This window comes from Monopterus albus, unplaced genomic scaffold (genome assembly GCF_001952655.1).
Source record: "Monopterus albus unplaced genomic scaffold, M_albus_1.0 scaffold40.1, whole genome shotgun sequence".
In the NCBI taxonomy this organism is placed as follows: Eukaryota; Metazoa; Chordata; class Actinopteri; order Synbranchiformes; family Synbranchidae; genus Monopterus; species Monopterus albus.
This window is the reverse complement of record NW_018127920.1, coordinates 1,710,289-1,737,563: the sequence shown is the minus strand read 5'-3', so window position 1 is coordinate 1,737,563 and position 27,275 is coordinate 1,710,289. Positions and strand designations below refer to the sequence as shown.

General features: G+C 39.3%; 2 protein-coding genes across 4 annotated transcripts in view; both read right to left on the bottom strand.

Moving 5' to 3' along the window:
* golga1 (golgin A1) overlaps positions 1-16,366 on the bottom strand; it is a 31,926-nt gene extending 15,560 nt beyond the window's left edge. Inside the window, exons 1-18 of one of the 3 annotated variants that reach the window (XM_020599244.1) lie at positions 16,208-16,366; positions 15,177-15,483; positions 13,359-13,449; positions 12,350-12,424; positions 9,743-9,840; positions 9,630-9,662; positions 7,298-7,426; positions 6,886-7,055; positions 6,465-6,576; positions 6,247-6,330; positions 5,725-5,850; positions 5,369-5,464; positions 4,688-4,783; positions 4,437-4,532; positions 3,523-3,663; positions 3,188-3,262; positions 2,705-2,794; positions 2,322-2,424 (exon numbers count right to left, since the gene is read on the bottom strand). In XM_020599244.1, the coding sequence (XP_020454900.1) occupies positions 2,322-2,424; positions 2,705-2,794; positions 3,188-3,262; positions 3,523-3,663; positions 4,437-4,532; positions 4,688-4,783; positions 5,369-5,464; positions 5,725-5,850; positions 6,247-6,330; positions 6,465-6,576; positions 6,886-7,055; positions 7,298-7,426; positions 9,630-9,662; positions 9,743-9,840; positions 12,350-12,424; positions 13,359-13,449; positions 15,177-15,305 (1,744 nt within the window). In that variant the 5' untranslated portion in view covers positions 15,306-15,483; positions 16,208-16,366. The remainder of the gene's footprint in view (positions 1-2,321; positions 2,425-2,704; positions 2,795-3,187; positions 3,263-3,522; positions 3,664-4,436; positions 4,533-4,687; positions 4,784-5,368; positions 5,465-5,724; positions 5,851-6,246; positions 6,331-6,464; positions 6,577-6,885; positions 7,056-7,297; positions 7,427-9,629; positions 9,663-9,742; positions 9,841-12,349; positions 12,425-13,358; positions 13,450-15,176; positions 15,484-16,207) is intronic. The other 2 variants (XM_020599246.1, XM_020599245.1) reach the window with 2 other exon arrangements.
* A 2,771-nt stretch (positions 16,367-19,137) lies between these two features.
* LOC109959752 (serine/threonine-protein phosphatase 6 catalytic subunit) lies at positions 19,138-26,163 on the bottom strand. Its single transcript, XM_020599360.1, has 7 exons — positions 26,024-26,163; positions 24,315-24,410; positions 24,109-24,174; positions 23,851-23,992; positions 23,661-23,740; positions 22,403-22,612; positions 19,138-19,987 (listed from the first exon to the last, which is right to left on the bottom strand). Exons 1-7 carry the CDS (start codon positions 26,096-26,098, stop codon positions 19,739-19,741), a joined length of 918 nt encoding a protein of 305 aa, XP_020455016.1. The 5' UTR covers positions 26,099-26,163; the 3' UTR covers positions 19,138-19,738.
* Between the last annotated feature and the right edge of the window lie 1,112 nt (positions 26,164-27,275).

Genomic DNA, 27,275 nt, shown 5'->3' with positions numbered 1-27,275 from the left:
TGGCTGGGCCATTTAAGAACAGTCACGGAGTTGTTGTGAAGCCACTCCTTCGTTATTTTAGCTGTGTGCTTAGGGTCATTGTCTTGTTTGAAGGTGAACCTTCGGCCCAGTCTGAGGTCCTGAGCACTCTGGAGAAGGTTTTCGTCCAGGATATCCCTGTACTTGGCCGCATTCATCCTTCCCTCGATTGCAACCAGTCGTCCTGTCCCTGCAGCTGAAAAACACCCCCATAGCATGATGCTGCCACCACCATGCTTCACTGTTGGGACTGTATTGGACAGGTGATGAGCAGTGCCTGGTTTTCTCCACACATACCGCTTAGAATTAAGGCCAAAAAGTTCTATCTTGGTCTCATCAGACCAGAGAATCTTATTTCTCACCATCTTGGAGTCCTTCAGGTGTTTTTTAGCAAACTCCATGCAGGCTTTCATGTGTCTTGCACTGAGGAGAGGCTTCCGTCAGGCCACTCTGCCATACAGCCCCGACTGGTGGAGGGCTGCAGTGATGGTTGACTTTTTACAACTTTCTCCCATCTCCCGACTGCATCTCTGGAGCTCAGCCACAGTCATCTTTGGGTTCTTCTGTACCTCTCTCACCAAGGCTCTTCTCCCCTGATAGCTCAGTTTGGCCGGACGGCCAGCTCTAGGAAGGGTTCTGGTCGTCCCAAACGTCTTCCATTTAAGGATTATGGAGGCCACTGTGCTCTTTGGAACCTTAAGTGCAGCAGAAATTTTTTTGTAACCTTGGCCAGATCTGTGCCTTGCCACAATTCTGTCTCTGAGTTCTTCAGGCAGTTCCTTTGACCTCATGATTCTCATTTGCTCTGACATGCACAGCTGTAGGGTCTTATATAGACAGGTGTGTGGCTTTCCTAATCACGTCCAATCAGTATAATCAAACACAGCTGGACTCAAATGAAGGTGTAGAACCATCTCAGGGATGATCAGAAGAAATGGACAGCACCTAAGTTAAATATATGAGTGTCACAGCAAAGGGTCTGACTACTTATGACCATGTGATATTTCAGTTTTTCTTTTTTAATAAATCTGCAAAAATGTCAAACATTCTGTGTTTTTCTGTCAATATGGGGTGCTGTGTGTACATTAATGAGGAAAAAAATGAACTTCAATGATTTTAGCACATGGCTGCAATATACAGTAACAAAGAGTGAAAAATTTAAGGGGGTCTGAATACTTTCCGTACCCACTGTATGACCACTCTGAAGGAGTTACAAGCTTCAGCAGCTGAGATGGAAGGGACTCTGCAAACAACTGTTGCCCGGGTTCTTCAACAGTCAAAGCTTTATGGGAGAGCGGCAAAGAGAAAGTCACTGTTGAAGAAAACTCATTAAATCCCGACTACAGTTCGCCAAAAGGCATGTGGGAGACTCCATGGTCAAGTGGAAGATAGGTCTTTGGTCTGATGAGACCAAAAGGGTAGAGAATTTATGGCTAGGCCTGAAAAGGGCTGTCCGCGCCCGATCCTCGCATAACATGGCAAAGCTTGAGCAGTTTTGCAAAGAATGGAGATGGGAGTAAAATTGCTGTGTCCAGATGTGTAAGCCTGACTGACACCTATCCACACAGACTCAGTGCTGTGATTGCAGCCAAAGGTGCATCTACTAAATACTGACTTGAAGGGGGTGAATATTTATGCAGTCACTTATTTCCCATATTTTTATTTGACATTACTTTGTAGAAACCGGTTTTCACTTTGACAAAGAGATTTTTTTGTAATTTTTTCTTTTGTCAAAAAAGCTAAATTATATTGACCATGATTGATTTATAAAATCAATAAAAGGGGAAAACATCCAAGGAGGTGAATACTTTTTATAGGCACTGCACCAAAACACACGCATTAGCTTTAGATGCTAATACACTCAGCATGAAAAACGCCACATCTGAATCAAATCTGAGTCCTTTGACTGCTTTTAACACTCTCCATCTCAAAAAGACAAACTGATGTTGACCCTGGTTTTTGCTCTTTCTTTGTCTTGCTCCCTCTATGCAGTCAGTTTCAGACCTTTGGCTGCCAGTTTGCTCTCTTTGGCTGGCTGTTTGAAATGACAACTCCCTCTTCAAAAATCATGCCTTATAACCTTCCCTAGCGGCAGAAAGGAGTCAATTACAGACGTGACTTTGACAGTACAGGGTAGAGAAGCTGGAATAACAACAGAAGGGTGACACAGTGGCATAAAGAAGAGTAGGACAGCTGAGAGACTGTCCTCCCTGACTCCCTGTCCCATTTTCACTTGATTTTTCAAACTGTGTAAAATCTTAGCTAATGGACCTTTAAGGGTGGTTGTGCATATGTGTATGTACCATTCTGGAGTGTCTGTATGTCTTTCTCTTTCAGTGTTAGCTTCTCAGTGACAGTGGACATTTCCTGCTGTGAGGACTGAAGGGATCTGGCCAGTTCTCCAACCTGACAACAAGTACAGGAAAACACTTTTCATTACACAGTATAAGCTTTCACAATCACACATAGAATGGAAAACACCTCTGATGTTTGTTTTTTTTTGTTTGTTTTTTTTTTACATTGTCTAATAAAGTATGCTTGATCAATTAAAGGTCCAATTCATGGACATAAATGTTGGCGTATGTGTCTGGGACTAGTTCAGAGAAAGGCTACATCATTTGTGTGGAACCACACATTAGCTGTTCCATTACTGTAAGTACCGTGTGATGCATGTTTACCCACAGACCTGTGTTTGCAGCTCCTCTTTCTGTTGTCTGGTTTCTTCCAGAGCTTTGGTGATTTCGGCGCACACCATCTGCTGGCTATTCAGTTCCGCCTGAGGGAAAACCAAATCAGAAAGTGAGAACAAATACACTCAGCTTTCTGCTATGGAAATCACCTTAAAGTCTATAAGCATTCTGTTCTCCAGAATAATTTATACTTTTAGCAGAGCTGACAAACCTAGTACTGTACATGTTCAGTGCAAAGTATACAGTATATGAGAATGCACAGTGACGCTGTAGAGCAAAACATGAAGACTACAACTGAATATAGTGCGCAGGTTCATTGGTTGGGGTCTGAGTAAGAGATTTTTATTAACTCTCCATATTAAATGATTTTTACATTACCCTATTTAAAAGACTGAATATCAGAAGAGAGGTGTAAGCATTTAGAAGTTGAGCACATATGTGCATTTAAAAGAAATCTATTATGTTGAAGTTGTTCTTACCCTGCATTGCTCCAGCTCTTCTGTCTGTTGCCTCACCGTGGACTTCACGTCGTTCCTCTCCGTCTCCAATTCAACCTAAAACACAGGAACAGGAGGGGAAAACCATTACTTAAAATATGACAAATTATGCCCCCAGTCGTAGCTCAAGGTCATGCTTTCTCACTGCAGTAGATTTATATCAACAATTATTCCACTACTGACTGACATAAAACCCAACATTTTTCTGTGATGAATTAACTAATGGCACACCAGCATGACTACTATATAGTGCAATAACTTTCATGTCAATCTTTGACAAATCAAAAGAGGTTCAAATGAGCAGAAGTAGAACATACCACCCTGTCCTCCAACATTTGTTTATCTGTCTGTAAAGAGGCGATGCTTTCTTCCAAACGACTGGCCTTCTCCTGACTCTGCTGCTGTAACAAACACACCTGCTGATCCAGAAAGGCTTTCTCTGCACTCCACTCTCCTTGCTGAATCAAACGCATAGACAAATGCCTAATTAAACATATGCATACAAAACTCTCTGCTGGCAGAGCGCAGGTTTTTCATTGAATGAAAATACACAAGTAATATTTTATTGCATATTAAATCCCCACCCCCTCCCCCAATCGGAGGAAATGGCAATCAGGAATTCCTTTAATTAATAAGTTTAGTTTTGCCTCCAATACTTGCCAGACCTCATGAATCATTGTCATTTCTATAAAAGAAGTACCTCCCTACTACTGTAATTTTTTTTTTCCATGCAGTGAACTCACTCACATCACTATATTTTGATAAGTTAGAAACTCAGTGCTGCTATGAGTTGTGCATTTTCTGTACAAACAGCGTTGCTGTCCAGGATAATGTTCTAAAACTGGATTTCTTGTGCTAAAATTAACATTATATTGTCTGTCATTTTTAATATTACCTCCAGATGAAAACAAAGTAAAGAATCTGAAAGCATTATTGCTTTAGATATTTTATTGTGCTTAGCCATTTGTTGAACGCAGGCAGAGAAAGAGAACCAATTCTGAAAGACAGCATGATTTTTTATTTTAATGTGCATTGTGTATGATAAAACACTGCGTATAATAAAATGTTAATGATGTATTAATTATTGACCACTAACATGCCAATAACTGATTAGGAAAAGTTTATTTCTATTCTACAAGTGCTTACACAATGCATCATCATACCTAACATGGCTGATGAATTTACAGCTTACAAACTCCTTTTGTGTTCTGACTACTACTGTGGTACTCACCAGTTTATTTATGTGCTGCTGTTTCTCTGTCATCTGCTGCTCTGTACTCTTTAGTTTCTCACTACCCTCTAGGACTCGCTGCTCCAGGTTAGCTATCTGAAACACAAAACAGTACAACGACTGATTGTGAGAATATCATCAGTAAGCCAACTTCCACTCTCAGCTTTTAATCTTTAGGCAGCCACATAAAACATGTGATATTCTTATTTTATTTCCTGTTCTTTGTTGCAGCAGTGTGTATGATTGCTTACTTGTGTGTCTGTTCTCTCTCTGTAGGCCCTGGAGGACTCTTCTTTGTGTCGGAGAAGGGTCTGCAGCTCAGTAATACTGCAGCTCATTCTGGATACCTGAGGTCAGACAAGAGCGACATGTTTTGACCTAGAGAGCATTTCAGCGCCAGTGTATTACTTTTTCTATAATCTTTTTTTTTTTTTTTTTTTTTTTTTGACAATGTAGGCCATCCAAAGTATGAAAGCAGGGAGACAACAATTTTAGTTAACACCTTTAGGGACAAAGACTTGATTGGAAATTTATAGTGATCAGACTGGAACAGGATGACACTGGAAATAAAACCAGATGTTCTTCTTTTGTTCACCTGAACAGCCACCTGGACACATTGTACAACTTGTACAGCTAACTTAGGGCCCACATGGATCATATTTTCATTGCTCCAGTAAAATCTTTTGTTTTCTTTTTTATGGTTTTGGTATTATTCTGATTTTATATTGTTGTGCACATCGGGGGCCATTGGGCTGGAGTCAAATTCCTTGGCAATAAAGTTTATGTGTAACTATCTCATCAGTTATCATCCTACCTCATCAACAAAAGTTACATTTATTCAGTTTGTAGATTTGATGACACATAGCATGATAACAAATGCAACATCTTCACCATAAATCAGTGTTCAGGGTTGTGTACTGGCATTGGTTTACCTGTGCCTCCAGGGAGCTGACAGTATCAGCATGGCTCGTCCGAACAGCCAGCAGCTCTGCTCTGGTCTCTTCCAGAGTTTGCTCCACACTAGACTTCTGGAAAAGGCAACAGCAATGATAAATAGAGTAGGTGCTCTGATTCTATTTCCTACCATACAATTAAATATGATGTCTGAGTGTAAAGTCTATAGAACATCAGTGAAGTCAACGTGTTTGTTGACAGTTGTCTTCTGTCACTTTTCTACCAACTAATCTGCTTTTAATAACTGCAAGTCTCTTAAATAAAATATATTAAAAAATTAAAATATTACTAGAAATACTCTGAACCATCACAGGCCTAAACCCAGCCTGATCACCTCCTGGAGAAGCTCCTGTAGATGCTCATCCTGGCTCAGGTTCCCCTGCAGTCGTCTCTCCAGGGAGGTCACTTTCTTCTGCAGTTCCATCAACAAGCGCTCCTTGTCCTGCTCCGTCACAGCAGCCTGGTGATATTAAGAGGGGACATGTTCAAAAACTGGTACAGAATCTAGGCTTCCTCATCTCTTAAAATAAAAACTTTTCAAATCTCACTTTTAAAACCAGGATTACACATCTCTTGTTTTTCCTGAGGCTAATAAATATTGAAAACTGGAAAAAATCTGTTATATTCCTATAATGTGAACTAAAAGTCAGCCTTTCCTGACAAGCCTGGAGAATTGATCAAACTGAGTAACATTCTATGCATGAAATATATTCTTATTCTTTATTTTTGATGATTTGATTTGAACCCAGGTCCATGTCGATTGCTCACTCCTGCTCATCTTTGTCTGACAAAGGTGGAACGGTGGACAAAACACAGTAGTATTGCTAAGAACCAGTACTACTCATTATGTCCTGACCTTTTGCTGCTGCAACTTCAGGGTATCATGTTCAGTCTGTAAATCACTGAGGGACTTCTGTAAAGTTGACACCATACTCTGTGACTGAAAAACAAAATTTCACAAACTCATGAGTAAAAAAGTTGCCTTGATAAACGGTCATTGAAAAAACAGAGTTCATAACTTTTGTAGATATATACGTATAAAAACTTTGTGCAGTTTGTGATACAGAAACAGACCTTCTGGAAGTCTTCAGAAACCTGCTGGATGACTGACTGCAAGTCCTGGCACTGTACCTCCAGCTCACTGATCTTCCTGTCTGCCTCCTCTCGGAGCAGCAGCAGTTCCTCTCTGCACAATTCCAATCAGACGCATGTTGTCTCATTAGTATTCTTTTAAAAAAATCACGGAAAAACTAACAAGCCATAATGAACTTCCTTTTTCTATTTCCACACAATTTTTATGCCTGGGGGATATGATCCTATGTAAATGAATATTCAATTACTTTGGAAAACCCCAAAAAAATACTGTCAAAAAGCTATAGTAAAACTTTATTTAGAAAATCCTACTTAGATCTCTCCTACCCTTAAAAACTTATAATAATGGTAGCATATATATGCATTAGAATCACATAGTATTGCCTGTTGCAATCCTTCCTACCGCTCTATTTCAAGCTCTGAGCTGAGCCTGCAGCTCTCCTCATAATGCTGTTCCAGAGTCTGGAGTTTCCCTCGAGTCTCGGACAGGCCAAGCTTTGCTGACTTAAGTTCAGCCTCTTTCTGATGGAGGTCTCGCTCCCGCTGGCTCAGCTGCTCCTCTTTCTTCAGCAACTGATAAGATGTAAATAGGAAATAAACCAGAATCAAAGAACATGATGTACTAAAGAAAGTGCTGCTATGAAGCCAGGTGAAACATCTCAAAATAATAAATGCTTTCAAACCCAAACAGTGGCAGAGACTCTCCCTTCCTGCACTCTCAATTTAATTGCAAAATGACAAAGGAAAGATGGCAAACTACAGCAGTGTTTTAAAGTCAAGCTCTTAATCTAACAAAAAACTCCACATGTACGCACCATGTGTTTAACTTTAGCAAGCTCCTGTTGCTGAAAGCCCTCCAATTCATCCAGGTCATCTCTTTTCTGGAAGAGAGCTAAGCTTTGCTCCATCATCTCCTCTAGCCGAGCTGACAGGGCAGCCTTCTCCTAAACAAACACAATAGTTATAATGTACCAAGGTACACGTGCATTGTCCAATATCAGGACATGTGCAGGTTTCTATAAGCTTAATCTAAAGGACCCCCATGGAGTTTCTGATTTCTACCATCTTTTGGAGCTATTCTTGTGAGGGAGTCCCTGTTTTTGTTTAGCTCAGCTTATACATGCGTACAAAAATACACATGCAAGCACACAGGTGAGTGGATTCTCAAAGTCAGTGGTTTCACACTATTACTGCAGAAACACACCAAGCAGACATTAAGCCATCAGCCACTGTCAGGCTGTCGGTAAGCGTCTGTCGGAGCTGGTCTTCTCGATGCGTCCCACACCAATGGCACTAGTTGGCCCGTATCAGCAGCTTTTCGGCTCATTCAACACATTGAATCGGTGTCCGTCCTTTGGGCCTCATTGGTGAGGGAGCCCACTCTGACTGGCTGGTGAGCTTAGTGAATCAATGCACAAGAAGAGAACAGTTCAGGAAAGCCCCTTCAGCCTGTTGCTGTAGTATCCATGACTTCACTCGTTTAGTGCAGTTTCTCTGTTTTTTTGCCTCCACAACTTCCTTTCTTCTTCCATAACCAAAAGACCAAGGGCAGGGAAGGGCAGTGTTGTTTGCAACTTCTAAGATACTGTGCAGGACCCTCAAGCTCCCAGGCCTCTGGTAGAGGACCCAAGCTTGAAGGAAGGAATACAAGACCGCTCCAAAGTGGGGGGCGAGTTGGGATTTTATTTTTTAAATATATATAGCTTATACTTCTGCATTCTAGCTTGTCTTTCCCTTTCTGAATGGCGAATACAGATACTGCCACCTGCTTGTAGGGGAAGTTATTTCCGTCAGCAGGTGCAGAATGTATGTGCTAGTCAGCTGTTGGCTATAGTTGTGCATTTTGTTCAAGTGCCACTTTTTCCAACCCAACTGGCCCAGACAAAGCCAACGTGAGGCGACACAGTAGTCGGCCTTTGTTGGTGCTAGTTCTTTCACATTGGCTTGGCGTGTCTCTCCCTTGATTAGCAGGTGGCTATAAATCATCAGGATATGAAGCAATGTCAGGGATGAAGAAAACTACTAACAAGTAATCACCAACGTAACACTGATGCTGGATTTCTAAATAGGCTTTGCAAATATTCTATGAGGAAGGACATATGTTTGTCAAAGCTCATGGATATATACACAGTGTGAAATGGTAAGTAATATTAAATTTAAACTTGTTTGCTTCCAAATAAATAAATAAATAAATAAACTAAAAGTTCACAAGGCACCCTTAGAAAAACCATTCCAGTAGTTAGGCACACATTAGTCCAGTTACCATTACAAACAGTTATTTCACCATTAATAAAAGTGGCCTCATGTCTTCCTACTTTAGCTGGGGTCTAACTGGTTTCAGTTCATTTCAGTACACTATCAAAACCAACTCAGACTTGGAACTTACTGAACATACATAATACATTTTATTTGCATTAAAATCACAAAGTGAATCTGTGAATCCTTCGAAGTGGTATATTCACATGCTGAAGCGAACGTCTGATGACAGAATGTCTCCATCAGCTGCAACATATCTTTCTCACCAGTGAATACAAATACTTATCAGACATAAGTGCCCATTTGGATAGCTAGTTGTATTCAGTGGAAGACTGTTTAATCACTAGCTGAAAGTACTTAAATGCACTTTTCTCTAACTCAGATGTGCGCTCCATTCAACAGTCGGAGCTGGAAAGTCTGCATACTAGTTTCTAAACAGACAGCAGTTTGTAAAGAAATAATTAATGACAGTTTAAAAAAATGTTAGACAGCAAATATGATGACAAGGAGCTCTGACAAGATGACAATTACACTTTCTGTGTAACAGCTATTGTACTGTACCAGTCTGAGCCATAGTGTACCGAGGACATGATGCTGAGATGAGCAGAGAGGGAGGGAGAGGGCAAGAGCATGGGGTATAACTGCTACATAATCAGATTAACCAGAATGGTGGAATGGAGGTAACAGTGGGCATCTGCTGGTATAGTTATAACACAAGCCAAGCAATGGAGGTTAAGTGTGAAAGCAACCGATTTGAGTATAATACTGCTGGGGAAATCCACGATCCCTCTGTGATTCATGTGGGTAATAGTTACATTTTTAAATATAAATATATAATTAAGTCAAATACTATTTAAAGTCACCAAAGATATAGCAAATTTAAAGATTTACCTTTTCCATATTAGCCATCTTTTCCATCCATTCCTGCAGGTAAGGATGGAAACATATAAGTACACATGGCAAAAATCAGCACTGTGCAAAATGGTAGAGGGAGCTGCATTTACCTGGTCCTTCTTTTCCAGTGCTAAAGTCATTCCCTCTGCCATCTTGGCTTTATTGGCCTGATAAGACTCACTCTGGTCCTGAAGTTTCTTTATGGATGCTGAGCAGTGAAAAGTGTGAGAGAGAAACAGAAAGGAAAAGACAGGAACCATACAGATTTGTATGTGGCCAAAGAGAAGAGAAATATTAAAAAGCACAGACAGAGGCACAGTAAGTAGCTGTGAAAAGTTAGAATCAGATCAAGAAGCATGTTTATCCAACAGGGAAAGACAAGCAATGCATGGCAACTGACAGAAACTAAAATGCAGTTAAAAGATAGAGGAAAAATATCCACCCTGAAGGAAACAAACAAATGCCTCTACAAGCTGCACTGTTCATTACAGCTCACTATAGTAAAGTATGACACCCAACAACAAACTGATCATTTAGCTATTTCCTAGAATAATAGTGGGTCATCTCCAGTTGTTGTGACAGAGCCAGAACACGAAGCAGCTGGGTACAGTGGATACTACTGAGTTGGAATGTAATATTTCCTGTGCGTTAAATTCTAGCCTACAAAAATCAATCATAAGACGCAGAAATACCAGTTTATCCACTGGCACTATACTCAACAGAGCAGAATGCATTAATGCTATAAGACATGTTTATAGTAAGTGATGGGTGTAGCTGCAGTCATTACTCCGAAGACCATAGTCAGAATAGCTGCTGAGCTATATTTATACCGAGTCTGTGTTTCAGTGGGTGTACAACACATCTTTAGGAGTTGTTGCCACACAATGTGGGTAATGTAGCAAACTGTTAAACGTTTGAGTGTGGGGCAAGCTGAGGGAAATGGGTACTCCAACAAAGTTAAACACAATGCCTTGATAACTCTGAAACCAATGTGTTGAACAAATATCAGAGTACACTGTGCGCACAATTATTAGACAAGTATTTTCACCATATCATCATTTTTATGCCTAATTTCCAACTCCAAGCTGTATAAACTTGAATGCTTATTGGGTTTAACCATATCAGGTGATGTGTATTTGTGTAATGAGGGAGGATGTGGCCTAAGGAGATCAACACCCTTTTATCAAGGTGTGCATAGTTATTAAGCAGCTTCTTTTCCTCAGACAAAATGGGCCAAAAAAGAGACTTAATGGACTGTGAAAAGTCAAAAATTGTAAATCTTTCGGAGGGATGCAGCACTCTTGAAATTGCTAAATATTGGGGCATGATCATAGAACCATCAAAAGTTTTATTGCAAATAGTCAGAAGAAATGTGTTGAGAAAAAAAAGATGCAAATTAACTACCAAAGATTTGAGAAGAATCAAATGTGACACTACCAGGAAGCCATTATCCTCTAGTGCTGTCATACTCCAGAACTGTAACCTACCTGGAGTCCCCAGAAGTACAACGTGTTCAGTGCTCAGAGACACGGCCAAGGTAAGAAAGGCTGAAACCTGACCACCACTGAACAAGACACAAGTTGAAACATCAAGACTGGGCCAGGAAATATCTGAAGACCGATTTTTCAAAGGTTTTATGGACTGATGGGATGCGAGTGCCTCTTGACAGACCAGATGGATGGGCCCGTGGCTGAATCATTAACGGGCACAGAGCTCCACTTTGAATCAGACACCAGCAAGGTGGAGGCAGGCTGCTGGTATGGGCTGGTAGTATTAAAGATGAGCTAGCTGGACCTTTGTGGGTTGAAGATGGACTCAAACATCAACTCCCAAACCTACTGCCGGTTTTTAGAAGACACTTTCTTCAAGCAGTGGTACAGGAAAAAGTCTGCATCTTTCAAGAAGACCATGATTTTTTTCTGCTGGACAACGCTCCATCGCATGCATCGAAGTACTCCACTGCACGGACAGCCAGTAAAGGCTAAAAATGAAAGAATAATGACATGGCCCCCTTCCTTACCTGACCTAAACCCTACTGAGAACTTGTGGGCCCTTCTTAAACGGGAGATTTACGGTGAAGGAAAACGGTACACCTCTCTGAACGGTGTCTGGGAGGCTGTGCTTGCTGCTGCACAAAAAGTTGATTGTCAACAGATCAAGGAACTGACAGACTCCATGAATGGAAGGCTTATGACTGTTATTGAAAAGAACAATGGCTATACCGGTCACTGATGTCAGAAATGTTTATTTGTAAATTTTGAGTTACTATTCTCACTTTAACATGAAAATCAACAAGTGAGATGGGGAAATTTTTCATTCGTTTTTCATTTTGTTGCATAATATTTCTCTATACTAACAGTTGCCCAATAATTGTGCACACATAGGCATTCTCCTAAGAAAGCCCAAACCTCACTTTTACTTTCTTAAATATTCAGGTTTAAGGTTTATTAACACTTTGGATTGACCGAGAGCACTGTAGTTGTTGAATAATAAAATTATTCCTCAAAAATACAACTTGCCTAACAACTGTGCACACGGTGTAAAAGATCTGAGAGGGGATTTTTAAATTAAAAGAAAAAAAAACATCCAGCGCTCCCTAAGCAAACCTTAAAAGCCCATGATGTAACCATCTGGAATAAATTGTTTTCATGGGAGAAAGTGATGATGCATCAGGTGACAGACAGGAAGCTAATTGGGAGGAGAGTAGAGGTACGTACAATCCTGATGCTTTTCTAACGCAATTTCAAGCTTCTCCTTGGTCTTCTGCATAATTCGTAGCTGCTCAGCGTAGTCTAGTGGTGAGAAGTAGGGTGATGGAATGGGGTATCAATAGTACATACACACGTGCACACCAACACACAATCACACACACAAAACACAAACAAGGAGGAGCAACAAGCAGTTAATGAAAGAGGCAGGAGAGAGTGTGGACAAAAGTAGAGAGAGAGAGAAAACAAAAGGGAAATCATGATTCACAGATAATGGAAAGTAAAACTACTAATGATTTTCTTATCTGAGAAAACCATACTGGTTAAAAGGCTGCATGAGATTGTGCGACCTTTAACCTGTTCTAAGGGTGTGAAGTCCCACATATAAGCCACCCAAAGGAAAGAGGAGATATTATATCAAATAGAGGATTTTTAAAAAAAACACACCCTAAACCTAGAAATACAGCATGACTTTTCTCCACTGAATATACACCCAGCAAACAACAATAAATGATCATTTTCATTCTGAGACATTAATAACATGACTAATTAGAAAGATTACTAGGATGGTCACTCCCAAGACCAGTGTTTTGTTCACTACTGTACCTGTTCCATGTGTAATGTTTGCATAGATTGTTCTCTGTGTGTGTTTAGATGTGCATTTCACAAGGTTAGTTTCGTGCACTTAGACAAATCTCTCTCACTCTATATATGTGTGTATATATATATATATGTATACACACACACACACACACACACACACACACACACACATTTTGTGATAGTTTGCACTTGTACTTGTGCTTGTATGCACTAGGGGTGTGTAACTGTGGTGTGCTGAGAAAAAAAATTAAGGTCAACAAAGTAAAAACTGCTGTTGCTGGGACACAACTTGAGCTTGGCTATTGTAGTTACCTTATAAGGCAGCAGGCTGACATAATGACATGGCAAAACATTTCTCCTGACAGCTACAGGCTGAATCGCCGCAGCTGCCCAACCTCAGTCTAACATGTCCTACCTGACAGCTTGGCCTCCAGCTTCCGGATCTGATCGTTCCTTCGGAGGAGCTGGGAGGGCAGGTCATCCCTCGAGCTGCTGCCATCAGACGCCTGAAGACACGCACAGCATTAGGTAGCACTTGTTATTCAGCAGGGTTATACTTGTGGTTTAAAGTATATATATCCACCTGAAGATGCCCTTTCACTGTCACAAACCATCAAGTTGTGACAATCAAAGCATTTCAGCCTTACTTTCACCATAACATCCTTCTACTGGCTACCTTTGTAATCTGGTGATTAGTCAGAAATACAAATACCTCCATATGATATCATGTAATTTGGCTAGTCCACTGCAGGAATTTAAAAAAAATCTATATGAAATTGGTGCAGAAAAGAAAGATGTCTTGTAAGCAAGCTTGGTAAAATGTGGAACCCAAACTAAGATTTCACTGTATCAGAAACACAGTGTCACATCTGCTGGCGGTATTGAACCTAGGCACCTGACTAAATTATTTAGCCAGGTGCAACTGAGACAGTACTACAGCCTGTGGAGCCTAACTTCCCCTGAGAGAGATCACACCATCCTTATTGGCATCAATAGTTGCTGATTATTTTTCTGCTCTGGTTACGCAATCAATTGTTGCAGCTGTACACGTGGACACGTCAGCTCCACCTTAGAAAACTTCAGGACTAAGGCAAACACAAACCAAAGGTGAAAAATATTACAATAGTGTCATACAGAACAAGGAAGAAATCTCCTTAAAAATTTAAAGGGTCACTCCACCATTTTTAGATATGATGTTCAGCTTATTGTTCATAGTTAGTACTATACAACCTGTGCATATTTTTTTCCCGTGGTTAATGGAGCTTCTTAGAGTGTGAGAAAAGTACTAATCCTGTCCTAAGTCTTAAAGACCTGGGCTTTCACCTGCCAGGGGACACTGAATGGATGATGTTATCAGGTTGCATCACAGGAAAAAGTAGAATTCAGCATTGTGGAGCCTGACTGGTCACTTCATTATTCTGCATCTATTGCAAGCCTCCCAACTTTGTAACTTACAGCACTACCCCTTTAAAATTCACAGAAATATTATTCTGTGTTAACTTAAGGTAACATAATCCTAACCACCTACAGGAAACTGTCTGAATAAGCAAAGATTTATGGGAATACAGAGACAGAGAATGATCAGCTGATCTGAACAAAACATGAGAGCTGACCAACTGTCAACTCTGAGCATCATTCTGAAAGTAAAACTAATATTTCACTTCTTTTTTCCCCCCCTGCCTAAATTAACACACTGCAGTAAATGCTATTTTACACTATGATGAGTTTAATTTGTTCCTGCAACAGCCATGAACATCCTTCAGCAAAAAAGTCCTCTAGTCAGAAACAAGTCTAACCCCTAGAAATTCTTTGATTAACATTTCTCTATTAATTACTAGGTTGCTTTCAAATAAACCTGACCACCAAATTGATTTTATTCTTCTTTATAATCTCTTTTAAATGTTTAATTTAATGTCCACTGCTTCTTAATCACACTTGTGCTCTCTAGCTTTAATGTATTTATATCATTTGAATTTTTTTCTTCTTCTGGGTAGAATCTGAGTATCATAAACATACTCTATTAATAAAATTATTAAACTAATATGGCTCTGACCAGAAGGCATGACTGTTTCACACTGTGTAGTAACAAAAATATTAATGCAATTAAAACATCAAAAAATTGTTTGTTAAATGTATGTACACCATACAAATATGAAGTATATCACCTAAAAAAACTGCACACAAAAATGTCAAAGCATTGGGTTGGTGTCTGATGATTTGACAGAGTACTTACAAAGTCATCTCCTGAGTCTGCCCCCACTGAGGTAATGGATTCCTTGCTGATAGTGCGTGGTATACGAACACCACTCCGAGGGGCTGTGGCCGCCTCCTCTGCAATCTTCTTCTTCAACTTGGCAAACATGTTTATCCTTTCAGTATATGTTTTTGAATGCAATTTGCAGTTTCTGTTGAGTAAATGACTTCACGTGATGCATGGAGTTTATGGCTCTGTGTTCTGAGAGCTCAAACAGAGCTGCATTATGCAGTAGCACTCAAAAGGAGTTTGTACTGGTAGTCCCATCCTGCTTCATCAGCTACATCTAGAAACAGAAAAGTGACAGTTATTAAAATGCCAAGATTGACAGCAGTGGCTATTTGCATGCAACAGTGACGTTACATTGTTCTAATGAGTCCAGCAAGATCAATACCTACCAGACAAAATTAAAATGTTATCTAATTTGGATTGGAATTTAGTCTGTCTACTGTACAGGCCTCTTCTGGAAAAAAAAATCTAGCTGTCATTTGTAAGTATTCCACTGATTAATACAAAGCATTTTTTTTTATCAAATCAATGTCGCAAAATGTTTCTTGCATCTGTCAAATATTTTACTGATAATATTGATACTCAAAGATGAGAACGCTCTGAACGCTTCTTGTGTAAACCAGTCTGAATTACTGCATGCTATTTTAAATAAACTTTAGAAAATCTAGTACTGGAGTAATTATGCATTTCATCAAAATAATCGCAGTAGAAAGCAAAGATTCTTCGGAGGTGGTAACTAGCAGTTTGTCACTACTGTTATCTCAACCTTCTAGCTAACGTGTGAATAAATTAGTTAGGGCACAAATTGCCGCAAAGCAAAAACTTTATTGGGTCTTACCAGTTTTAACCACATTAACAAATGTAACTATTCAATTACAAAGTCGCACTATGTTGACAGCCAGCTAACTCTTCTAGCTTTAACAATGAGAGTTAACGTTAGCACCGCCGGGTGATGTTAGCCGTCGTTGGCTTGCTCGTTCACTGAACACTCCTTGTCTTACCATATTAACTTCAAAAAATATAGGTCTGTGAGGTTTCCAGGGCCACAGTAACAGTATTTTCTCCGTCTGACACTCAAATAACAGCTATGGTTGCGACAAACGGCATGAACTCTCAGATGCCGTGTGGGTCCAAAAAGCTAGTGCCTGCTAGTTGGTAATCAACACGTAATCATACCAACACAGATGACTGAAGACGTCACGGCTGCGCCTCTGTTCATTGGCTAGAAGAGCTGCGAGCTGGCAACAGGCGCCACCTAGAGGCTGAAAGGGCAACAGCAGCAGCAGTTTCAACACACTGCTAGATCCTGATACTCGGAAGTAGATTGTGGTGAAATTGAAGTCTACCTGCTAGGGAGAGTAGGCTATCTAGGAAGTCCCTAGGTGTCCTATGTGTTTCCTCTACCCCAGTCTGAACCTAGTTTTCACCCTAGCCTGTTCACCTTAACCATTTGCATCTCATTATGCTTAACCAAACCTAACCCAAACCAGTTGCCACTGCCTACTCCTGAGTTTGGGCATGTAACATTTACCGTTTCAGAACTGCAGATGTGGACATAGCCACATCTGGGGTGATTCTAACAATTTTAATTTTTTGCTGAGATAATGATAGTCATTCATTCACTCATTATTTATTTATTTATTTATTTATTTGGGGCCTATTTCCAGAGGTGGAGAGCAACTAAGTACATTTACTCACATTTATTCATTTCTGCTACTTCATACTTCAATTTTACTACATTTTTTACAGTTACTAGTTACTTTTCCAGTTACCAGGTTAGGAAACTGTTTGGTCCTAGTCTATTTGAGGCCCCTATTTGTTGTGTAAAACACATTTTGTTAAAAAAAATTAAGCCCACAGAGCTGTGCGCCTACTGATTAAAGATGAACTAAATCAGAGACATAGTGCATATCTTTATCACTGTTGTGTTTCTAGTGGTAATGAATCAACAAGCTCAGCTCCATGAGCAGGGTGCTGAACCCTCAAAGACAATGATCAATACTGAACAGTAGAACAGCACTTCTCTCGACTCATTCGTTCATACATTGCATGGACACCATGTGTGTAAACTAACATTAGTGTTACATCCAGGCATGGGTGAACTGCACTTGTTCACTTTATTGGGTACACCTGAACAACTGTATGCAATTCAATGCAACACTTTGACCTTAACATCTGTGCTTAAGCTCAAAATGTTTGTTTTTGGTGAAATTGTCATAAATGTAAGCTGAAAAAAAAAACTTAGAAAAGTTTTTTTTTCAGCTTACTATGACCTGGATGATTGAGAATCTGCACAGACATGTCATAAATGTATAAATTCAACCATGTGGTTATTAAGGTCATAGTTAAAGGTGGTGTTGTACTGGATTACATTAAATTCAGAGGTATCTCTGTATTTTTGTCCTCCCCTGCTACATACAATTTTTGAGTGGGGCAGCAAAAATTGTGGGGCGGGCGTCTATTCCTTTTGGTTCATTCAGCTTTGTCACTATGCATAAAAGCCAATGTGGCTGTAAGTACCGGTGTTGTGTAAGAGAATGTGTGCTTGCTTCAAAAAGCTTTTTCTTTTGCTTCTGTATGTCAAAGAGAACTGAGATGTACTCTATTAAAATATACAACACCAAAATCAGAAAAAGTTGTAATGGTGTGTCTGTGCAGATTCTCAGTCATCCAGGTCATAGTAAGCTGAAAAAACTTGAAAAAACTGGACTAGATTTCTGGGCCGAAGACTGATGATGAACTGATGAAGCCTCTTGGATGAGAGGTGAAATGTCTTCAACCTAGAAATCTAGTCCAGTTGATTTTTTCTAAGTTTTTTCAGCTTGTAATGGTGTGTAAAATCAGCATTAAAGCTAAAAATAGTGATGTGTAAATCATCTTTGTCCTGTATTACACTGAAAGCAATACAGCAGCACATTATTTGATGTGATACCTCACTGATTTTATTCTTTGTTCAACATAAACACTCACTTCAACTCTGATGCTGCAACACATTCCAAAAAAAGTTGGGACGGCTGCATTTCAGGGCCAGTAATGAGGTAAAACAATAAAATGATGACTCCATTTGAAACAGGTGATGTCAACAGGTGACTGCATCATGATTCGGTACAAAGTGGCATCCAGGAAAGGCCAAGCCCTTTAGGAGCAAAGATGGTCCGAGTAGTGAGTGTTTATGTTGAACAAAGAATAAAACTGATGAGGTATCACATCAAATAATGTGCTGCGGTGTTGTTTTCAATGTAATACAGGACACAAGATGATTTACACATCACTGTTTTCAGTTTGAATTTTGATTCTACATACTGTCCCAACATTTTCTGATTTGGGGTTGTATTTCCATACGTCTTCAATGCACATGACCATGCATGCAACATAGCATCAAGCCTCTACTTTGGTTACATGTCAAGTATATCATTTTATCCAGGCTATTCCATAATCATCTTAGGCTATTTGTTCAGTGTGGGGTAAAGATATCATGACACTTAAACCTTTCATCAGCAGCAGATGCTGACACCTGTTCACAGCTTGCTCATTTACTGGATGCAAACCAATTTATTTAGAACTTTACTCAAAATGGAAGAGCACCTGTATTTTCACTTCTTTGTGTCATTTTACATACATTTCCTACTGCCCCTTATTAGCTCTGTAATCATTATTTCTGTAATAACTGTTCAAAACTCAGCTTATTAGTACATAAATTAAACCGCAATTCTTCGAATGAAGTCTCATACTGCAGTACAAGCCTACTGCAGGCTACATATGACAGCCTTACATGATTTGGGCCCTTGTTGTAAACTGCTCTGCCATTCATATCATATCATATCATATCATGTCCTAAGAGACGATTAAAAAGCACACTCCTGTTCACTGAACAGAGAGCAGCATGCACAAAGAGGAGAGGTTTTTCAGTCCTTCAAGTATTAATGTCTGACTTCCGATTTTGGATTTCTTTATTTAAAAACTATGGTGACAACAAAAAAAATTATAATTACAAGGGCAGATTCCAAATCTGGAAACTGCATAATGATTTTTTTAAGGTAACACAATCATTTAGATTTACATCTTCATAACATAACACCAAGTGTACAACTCCAGTGAAACTTGCAGTTGTTGTGCAAGTGTACATCAGTGCTTTATCTTACATCCAGCTTTAATAGATTAAGATTACCATAACAAAAACAACACTGCATCTGCAATCTGCTCAGCAAATTGAATTTTTATTCAAAAGCAAAATGGAGATATTTAAATATTAACATTTTACAAGTGTCAGTTGACTTTTGTGTAATTTGAATCCTTCCTCTCAAACATTTCATCTGCCAACTTACTTCGCTGTAATGTGTCACTGTGATTTAAGAATTGGCATCAAATGCACAGAGTGGTAATAACACTTGACAACTGGCACCAAGATATGCACAGGAAATACTCTAAATGCACTATACAAAATTCATATGTGTACACAAGTGCCGATGCCACTGTCCCAGTCACTATCTGTGAACTGAACAAATGGCTGCATTGTTTTAGTTTGAATGGGCTCACAGGAAATAAGGTGTTGTTGTTCGTGGTGGAATGACTCTTTCTGAGTCAGGTACTGCTCTGAAGAGCTTCGGCTCTCTTGTGTTGGCGTCTTTGAAGACCATAATGGAGGCGATGTTGCCACAGCGATAACAGTAGTTAGGAGCTGACCACACTGTGACCAGCTTCTCGTCAAACATAAACTTGTAGCCTTCGTGGACAAGCTGATGTGCCCGGCAGATCAGCTTCAGGTTGTTGATGTGAACAAACTGCAGTTTTTTGGAAAACAGAGAGAAACAAAAAAAGGAGGAAAAAGTGAAAAATGTTCAAAAACAGACACAGTCAATGTGAAGACACATCACCTCTTAATTTCCCCAAAGGGCCACAAGTGGCAATGGTTTAATTTGAGGACTAATAACCAGGGATAAAGAAGGTGATAACAGCAAACAAAAATGGAGATGGAGGGATGGGAGGACTTCCCATGTGTTTGTCTTAGATTACTCAAAATTAAATTTTGTGAATTTAAAAAGAATATGTAGGATGTATTACTAATTTTGCTGTAGCAAGCACTGATCCTTTTTATCTGTATTACTACAGGACCACTAACACCACTTGATATACAGCCATGTTTGCCACCAGATGGAGGAAGTCCCCAGTGACTGACTAGCTAAGGCTGGACACTTCTCTGTATGAGGCTGAGGAAACATTCTTACATCGCACTAAAAGTATTCACAAAGAATTTTTTTTATTTACACCAGTGCTTTTCCTGCTGGGTCATATCAAAATATGTGCAGTGAAAAGGACCTGTTGGTTGAACTACTAACTAGCTACTGGTGAGTCCTGATGTCATAGTAAGAAAAATGCATTAAAGCTACAGTATGCAGCTTAAGGTAGCATTAGCATGAAACTCCAAATCTGTCCACTCTACTCCACCCAGCGCTCCCTCTCCCTGCTCCACTATACTCTACTACCATCTGCTATGCTCTTCAGACGTTTGTCCTTATGAAATTACAATTTAATTTTCCCTGGGTTTTGGCCCAGTTTATCTTGGACATAACACTGCAGTCCATGTAGCATTTTAGTGAGAAGTTGTTAAAATGTACGCCATCAACACAACTAGAAAAGTGGGGAGTGTGTTCAACTATCAAAGCGCAACATGAAATTTCTCATTTCACATACAATTCATGGTTATGTGTGTCAGGTATGTAACATTGAATGAGATGTGATAGTGGACAGAACGTTAGTACTGTATCAATATTACTGGGAAAAACATTCCTCTGTATAATTTGCTTGTGTTACTGCAGATACATCTGTAACAAACAATGTTAGACATACATATTCATTTAATTGAATGTAAACCTCTTTATTTGACATTGTGTCGCTGCAATGCCACTGAATACCACAGGCTCTATTCTGGAGCTGATTATTACTGCTGCACTACCTACCACAATGGTTTCTGGCTGTCTGACCATGTATGACCTAGTTTCACAGACAGGGCAAGAGGGGCAACAAGGAACAGTGGGAGAAGAGGAGGGGAAGCTGCTTGAGTTTGTTTTGACTCTCACTTCACCCTTAACGGTTGAAAATTAGAGGGCGAAGTTACTTAATGAAACTTTGAAACCTTAATGCTGCTTTGAAGAAATTCATTAAAACCATTTAATATGTTAAGTCTGTCCTACGTGGGCTGGGTATGTTGATTAAAACCTGGGCTCTTATGGGCTTTATCAAAGAGCAGCAGCTGCATTGAGACATAAACAATACAGTGATCTGCCATTATTGTGCCATTTCCAAGAAGCTGTTGCCATGAGTAACAATTCTTATTGTCATTGGTTGAACCAATGTTAATGCAGGAGGAAAGGAGAACTGACATTTCATGGCTGTGTGCCTCTGACAACCAATAACCTTGGCCTTTGACCACCAAAATCTAATCGGTTCATCCTTGAGTCAAAGTGGACATTAGTGTCAAAGTGGACATTAGTGTCAAAGCTGACGAAATCCACTCAGAGCATTCCTGAGATGTTGTGCTCACAAGAATGGGACAGATGGAGGGACAACCCAAAAACATAATGTTTCCGACCACTGGCTGTCACCTGCTCGGAGACATTAAAAACAGGTGCAAAAAATATATGGATGCACTGTACTTATATAGTGCTTTTCTATCTTAATGGACAAAGCGTTTTACAACTTTGCAACTTGGGGTTCAATCTCGTGTCTAAGGACACTTGATCATGTGGACTTAAGGAGCCAGGGATTGAACCAGCAAAGCTGCAATTAGTGGACACAGCTGTCATGAAATGAGTTAGACATTTTAGGGTAGTAATATGTTATCTTTTATTTACCTTGTTTCATTCAATTATATATATTTTACACAAGACATGGAAACTAATTGCCCTAAAAACTGCAGTCCATGTTACATAAAGATGTTGCCTGGTACAGCTTGACAGGAAGTACTTTACTTTGTATGGCTCCATTCAAAAATAAAGCACAAGCACTACAGATATTTATTTGCTCTTCTGTCTTTGATCATTGCATTTCTTACTACTCTTATAAATCATAATAATCATGTAGACATTTTACCTCAATCTACAAGTCTCCTTATGGCAAATCAGAAACAGTGCACAAGATTATCTTTTGCCAGTTCATTTAAAAATGGTGTTGAGCTGAACTCAGTAAAAGAAACCTACCTCATTAGTGACCTTTGCCCCAAAGAGCCAGCCAGCTCCTCTGGGACTGATGGCCCAAGTGTCCACGTCTTCAGGGTCTGACCACACCAGATCACAAAATGCTCCTTTGTGGGGTATCTCCTGGTTCCGCTCAATGGTTCGAATTTGATCTAGGGTTTTAATGTCTGGGGAGAGGCCTCCATGGACACACAGGATCTGCTCGTCCATCAGCTGACAGATAATTACACAAAATATAGAAGTTAGGGCATCACACACATTGTAATTCTGAGGAACTGCTGTATTTCAGGCCAACACCATCCTCTTAAGGACAACAATCATGGTAACTTAGAAAACAACAACTGAAGAAAGGCCTGCCATACAAAAACTGACTTGCTGCTTCTAAGCAGTAGTTGCTCGGTTTAACAACAGTACAATGCCATCATACTGTTGTTAGCTAAGAAATTGTGGTTGATGAGTTACAGGCGATGTTATTTATTGGTCATTCTGGACACATGACATGAGATGATGTTAAAACCAAAGCTGAAAGAATACAAATGGCATCAAAACAGCTGAATCTGGAAAACACATCAGTGGCTGCGTATTTCAGCAAAGTGAGTAAACGTTATGAAAATGGCAATTTCATATCTGACAACATACATTTTTCAGGACAGACAATGTTATGAAAATGTTCTGTGGGGACTCAGAAAAAGGTGCTGATGGCATTATAGAAAGTGAAATGAGAAGGGTATGAATAAATAAATACCTAACATAGAGCACAAAACAACTTCTCATCTATTCACAAATACAAACACATCCAGGTGAATCAATGTCATGTTAATAAAAGACACCACAGTGTGTCTTAGTTTTGCTAGCTTTGCCATTGCCATATAAATCCTCTGATCTTAAAAAGGCAAGTCCATTCCAGTCTTCTTTAGCGATGCATGACAGATTCATCTACACAGGCAGAACCACAACATTATGCTTCATACAATATTTAAAGTAAACAAAATACCAATGTCTGAATAGATAATACTGTGGAAATGATGGCCAAGCAGCAGGTAGAGACTGCTCAGATTAAGCACTCTCAAATTATGCTGTGCAATTTTTCATAAGAGCGGAAACAGAAACTATTTAAATCTGTAACATATCATCACATTAACCAAAATCTCTCTCTCCTCCTAGGTTTTCAAAGCTTCATTTACCAGGTTATATCATCAGTCTTTACACCACTGAAGTAACAACAAATATCTACAGAGTGCAGTGAAATTTCAGTACTTACAGCTGCCACTGTTAGCATATCAAACACTTTGGTGCAATAACGCCACGCATTTGCATTCCCATACTTGGTCTGGCACTCATCTGTAAGACAAGAAATCTCTCATTTATTTCAGGTGAGAGTGTGTATACATGATAATTACGTTTGCAGCTGGCCAAAAACTAATCGTCAACCTCCATAAATCCCATCTCACCGTAAAAGCCATAAACTTGTGTGATCTGTCTGCTCTCGTGGTTTCCACGCAGAAGTGTGATGCGGTCAGGCCATTTGGCTTTCAGCACCAGCAGGTAGGTGAAAGTCTCCAGACTGTAGTACCCCCGGTCAACAAAGTCACCCTGAAGATGACAGGTTTAAATTTTTATTTTATTTTTTTTACCAATCTTGGTCTGTGCAGTTAAAACTAATCTATTAAGACAGATGCTCATGTTCAAATTGATTTAAATATACAAACCATAAATATGTAATTTGTGTCTGGAACCTGGCCACCAGTTCGGAAGAGTTCACAAAGATCATAAAACTAAGACACAAAGAGATAAAAATTCAGATCTCAAGTGCTGTGAAAGCTGCCATGTTCAAATTGTTGCTTAGCAATAATAGAGAAAGCAAGGTGCTTCTGACAGCGCACTGACGCTTCCTGCTTAAAGACGTGGATTTTACCTGCCCATGTATGTCCCCACATACTGTTACAGGAGTAGAGACAGGCTGAACATTGGACTCCTCCAGCAAGAGATCACACACATAGTCACATAACCTCTGTACAGATGAAAACATAACACACAGACACATGCTTCAGCCATCATTCAGCACAGGTATCCAATACTCATAAATGTGGCAACTTTCAAGCCTCTGAAACATAATTTAGTTTATCATGAGACACTTCTTCTACCCACTGTCACCCAGACTAATAAGATTCTTTTAGAAATACAAACATATTCACTTTAAGGTATTCATGCCATGTTAATGCGGCTGTGATGTGACTGGCACTGACTTAACACCCAAAACACTCATCAGTGATGACCTGTACCAAGACCAAAACTTCTCCTAGGTAGCAATTACTTTAGTCCACATGTATATTTATACACAGCCCATGCAATTTAAGCAGAAACAAAAGTGATTACATAGATTAAAATCACTTTTATTTATCATAATCAGCTGCAAAAGCTAACAGGTCAGTCGTTCACACTGACTGCCTGAAACCTTCAACTTCTCTGTATTGTACACCTGTATCTACAAGTGTAACTAAATTCAACTTCTCTGTATTGTGAGTACACCTGTATCTACAAGTGTAACTAATTCATTAAAAGCTACTTCCAGAAAATATGGTGCCACATTTACTCAGCATAAAGGTCCTGCATTTAAAATGTTACTTAAGTAAAAGTAGAATAGTAGTAGCATAAAAATTACTTTAAGTACCAAAAGTAAAAGCACTCATTATACAGAATACTATATTACACATTAATATATATTGTAATTATAAATTTGGACTAGAATTATTGATCCATAGCGTGTGTTGTTGTCGCTGCAGCTTGTTAAAGATGGGGCTGGTAAAGGTGACATTAATTTTAAACTACCATATATGCTGTTTTGGTTACCATACGTTTTCAAAATAGTAATTATACAGTGAAGAACGATATATAATGATGTTTTGCTCATTACCCACTGCGGATCAATCTTATTTTATGATTATAGTGTATTTTGTATTATTGATCTTATTTTGAAAAGTAGAAACTTAAGCTATCAAATAAATATAGGGCAGTAAAATACAATATTTGCCTCTGAAATACATTGAAGGCCTACTATGAAGTAGCAAAATGACAAATACTCAAGTAAAGTACAGATATCTCAAATTTGTATTTAAGTACAGTACTTGAGTAAATTCCACAACTGAAAATGAAGATGTATTACATGCATGTTACATTGTTGATTTCGACCTATCGGTTTTACAGGTTTGTTTCCAGAGAAAACTCCTTATGAGGCAATCGAGAACAGCTTAAGTTTTAACGTTAAATGACTAATAAGTGATCAGCTACCAACCAAACATCACGACAGTCAGCATCTTCAGGTCACTACTGCCAATAGGCTCATTTTAGCATCGGTAGATAATAGCACCTCAGAGCAGGTCATCCAGAATTTTGCTTTTAAGATTTGATAGGACAGTTGGACTGCGACAAGATGAACTTTTTATTCTGCGTTAACGGTTTTGACTTCCTGGCCAAGAGATGAAATAAGCATGCTAACATTAAGTTACCATCTAGCATTAGCTAGCTTGTTATGCTGTTACAACACAAAACCACAGTGAGCTAGCGTTTCCAATATAAGGCAATCATTTATGCCAATCAAAATGATTTCTCTATAGTCACACTTACCTTAAGGTCATTTTCTGGGAGGTATTTACACTGTTTCGCAATCTCCGCATATTTGTCCAAATCTAGAGGCGCCATTGTACCTAGCTAGACGTAATGCGCAACTTCCTGCAACACTTGAGCGGAGTTTCATTATGGGTGAACCACAGTTGTTCTTGGCACTCTACTGCCATCTAGCGTCTAAACCTTACTAGTGACGATCAACACGGCCACATCAGAAGCATGTCACTCTCAAGTTGTTCCGCAGTAATAAGTATGGATATAAAACACTATAAAAAATGTTACAAATGCGTGTTTAACCTTTTGTCCGTAACAAGCGATTTGTGTGTGTGTGTGTCATGAGGTTCACAAATGCGTGCTGCGCAATCTGCACGTATAAAGCGATTTGTGTGTGTGTGTCATGCTGTTCACAAATGCGTGCTGTACAAACTGCACGTAAAACACATTTTACAAATGCTTAAAATCAATTTTTCGTGTGCAATTCTTTAGAAAGTACGTACAAATTGTTACCTACGCACGCGTGGATCGTCTAACACACACGAATCACCTTCCGCGCACACACGGATTTTTGTATGGAAGCCCGTTTCCGCCAGTACAAAAAATTTTTTTTGATCTACAAAGTCATAATTATGAGATAAAAAGTCGAAATTTTGACTTACCTAAGTCATAATTATGAGATAAAAAGTCGAAATTTTGACTTACCTAAGTCATAATTATGAGATAAAAAGTCAAAATTTCGACTTAGTAAGTCAAAATTATGAGATAAAAAGTCGAAATTTCGACTTAGTAAATCGAAATTAGTAAGATACCAAAGTCAAGTGTGCATGCGCACTAGCTACCCGGACACCCACCATTACATACCTGGCCTTAACATTAGCTCCTTAACAAGGTAGAATAGATCATTTTTATAAATATTAATCAACTGCAATCTTTAAACAGTGGTTATGTAGCAACACGAACTACCATGTTGCTGTTAGTCTTGCTTTGACCCTAACTGTGGGTTTTATTGTAGTATCAGCGTTTCTGCCACCATGGTTCCCTTTCACTGTGAATAGAATCGATTTTGAGTACTTGACTGCTACGTGCAATAGTGCCTCACTCACTGCAAGACTGCTAACCTTACACGAACTCTCCAAGGAACTCCAAGCAGGTACGTGTGGCCATAACTACAGTATTATACTAATGATTGACTCTGATGGTGATTTTGCTTGTAGCTTAATGTTCAGTTCCAATATTAAGTTTGTGGAAAACGCCA

What these genes read in the sequence shown, in the direction of transcription:
- LOC109959752 (XM_020599360.1), bottom strand. Translation starts at nt 26,098, where the DNA reads ATGGCGCCTCTAGATTTGGACAAATATGCGGAGATTGCGAAACAGTGT. An exon ending in TCCCAGAAAATGACCTTAAG is followed by an intron (nt 24,411 to 26,023) that starts GTAAGTGTGACT and finishes TCATCTGTACAG; the next exon opens with AGGTTATGTGACTATGTGTG. An exon ending in ATATGCTAACAGTGGCAGCT is followed by an intron (nt 22,613 to 23,660) that starts GTAAGTACTGAA and finishes ATTATCTGTCAG; the next exon opens with CTGATGGACGAGCAGATCCT.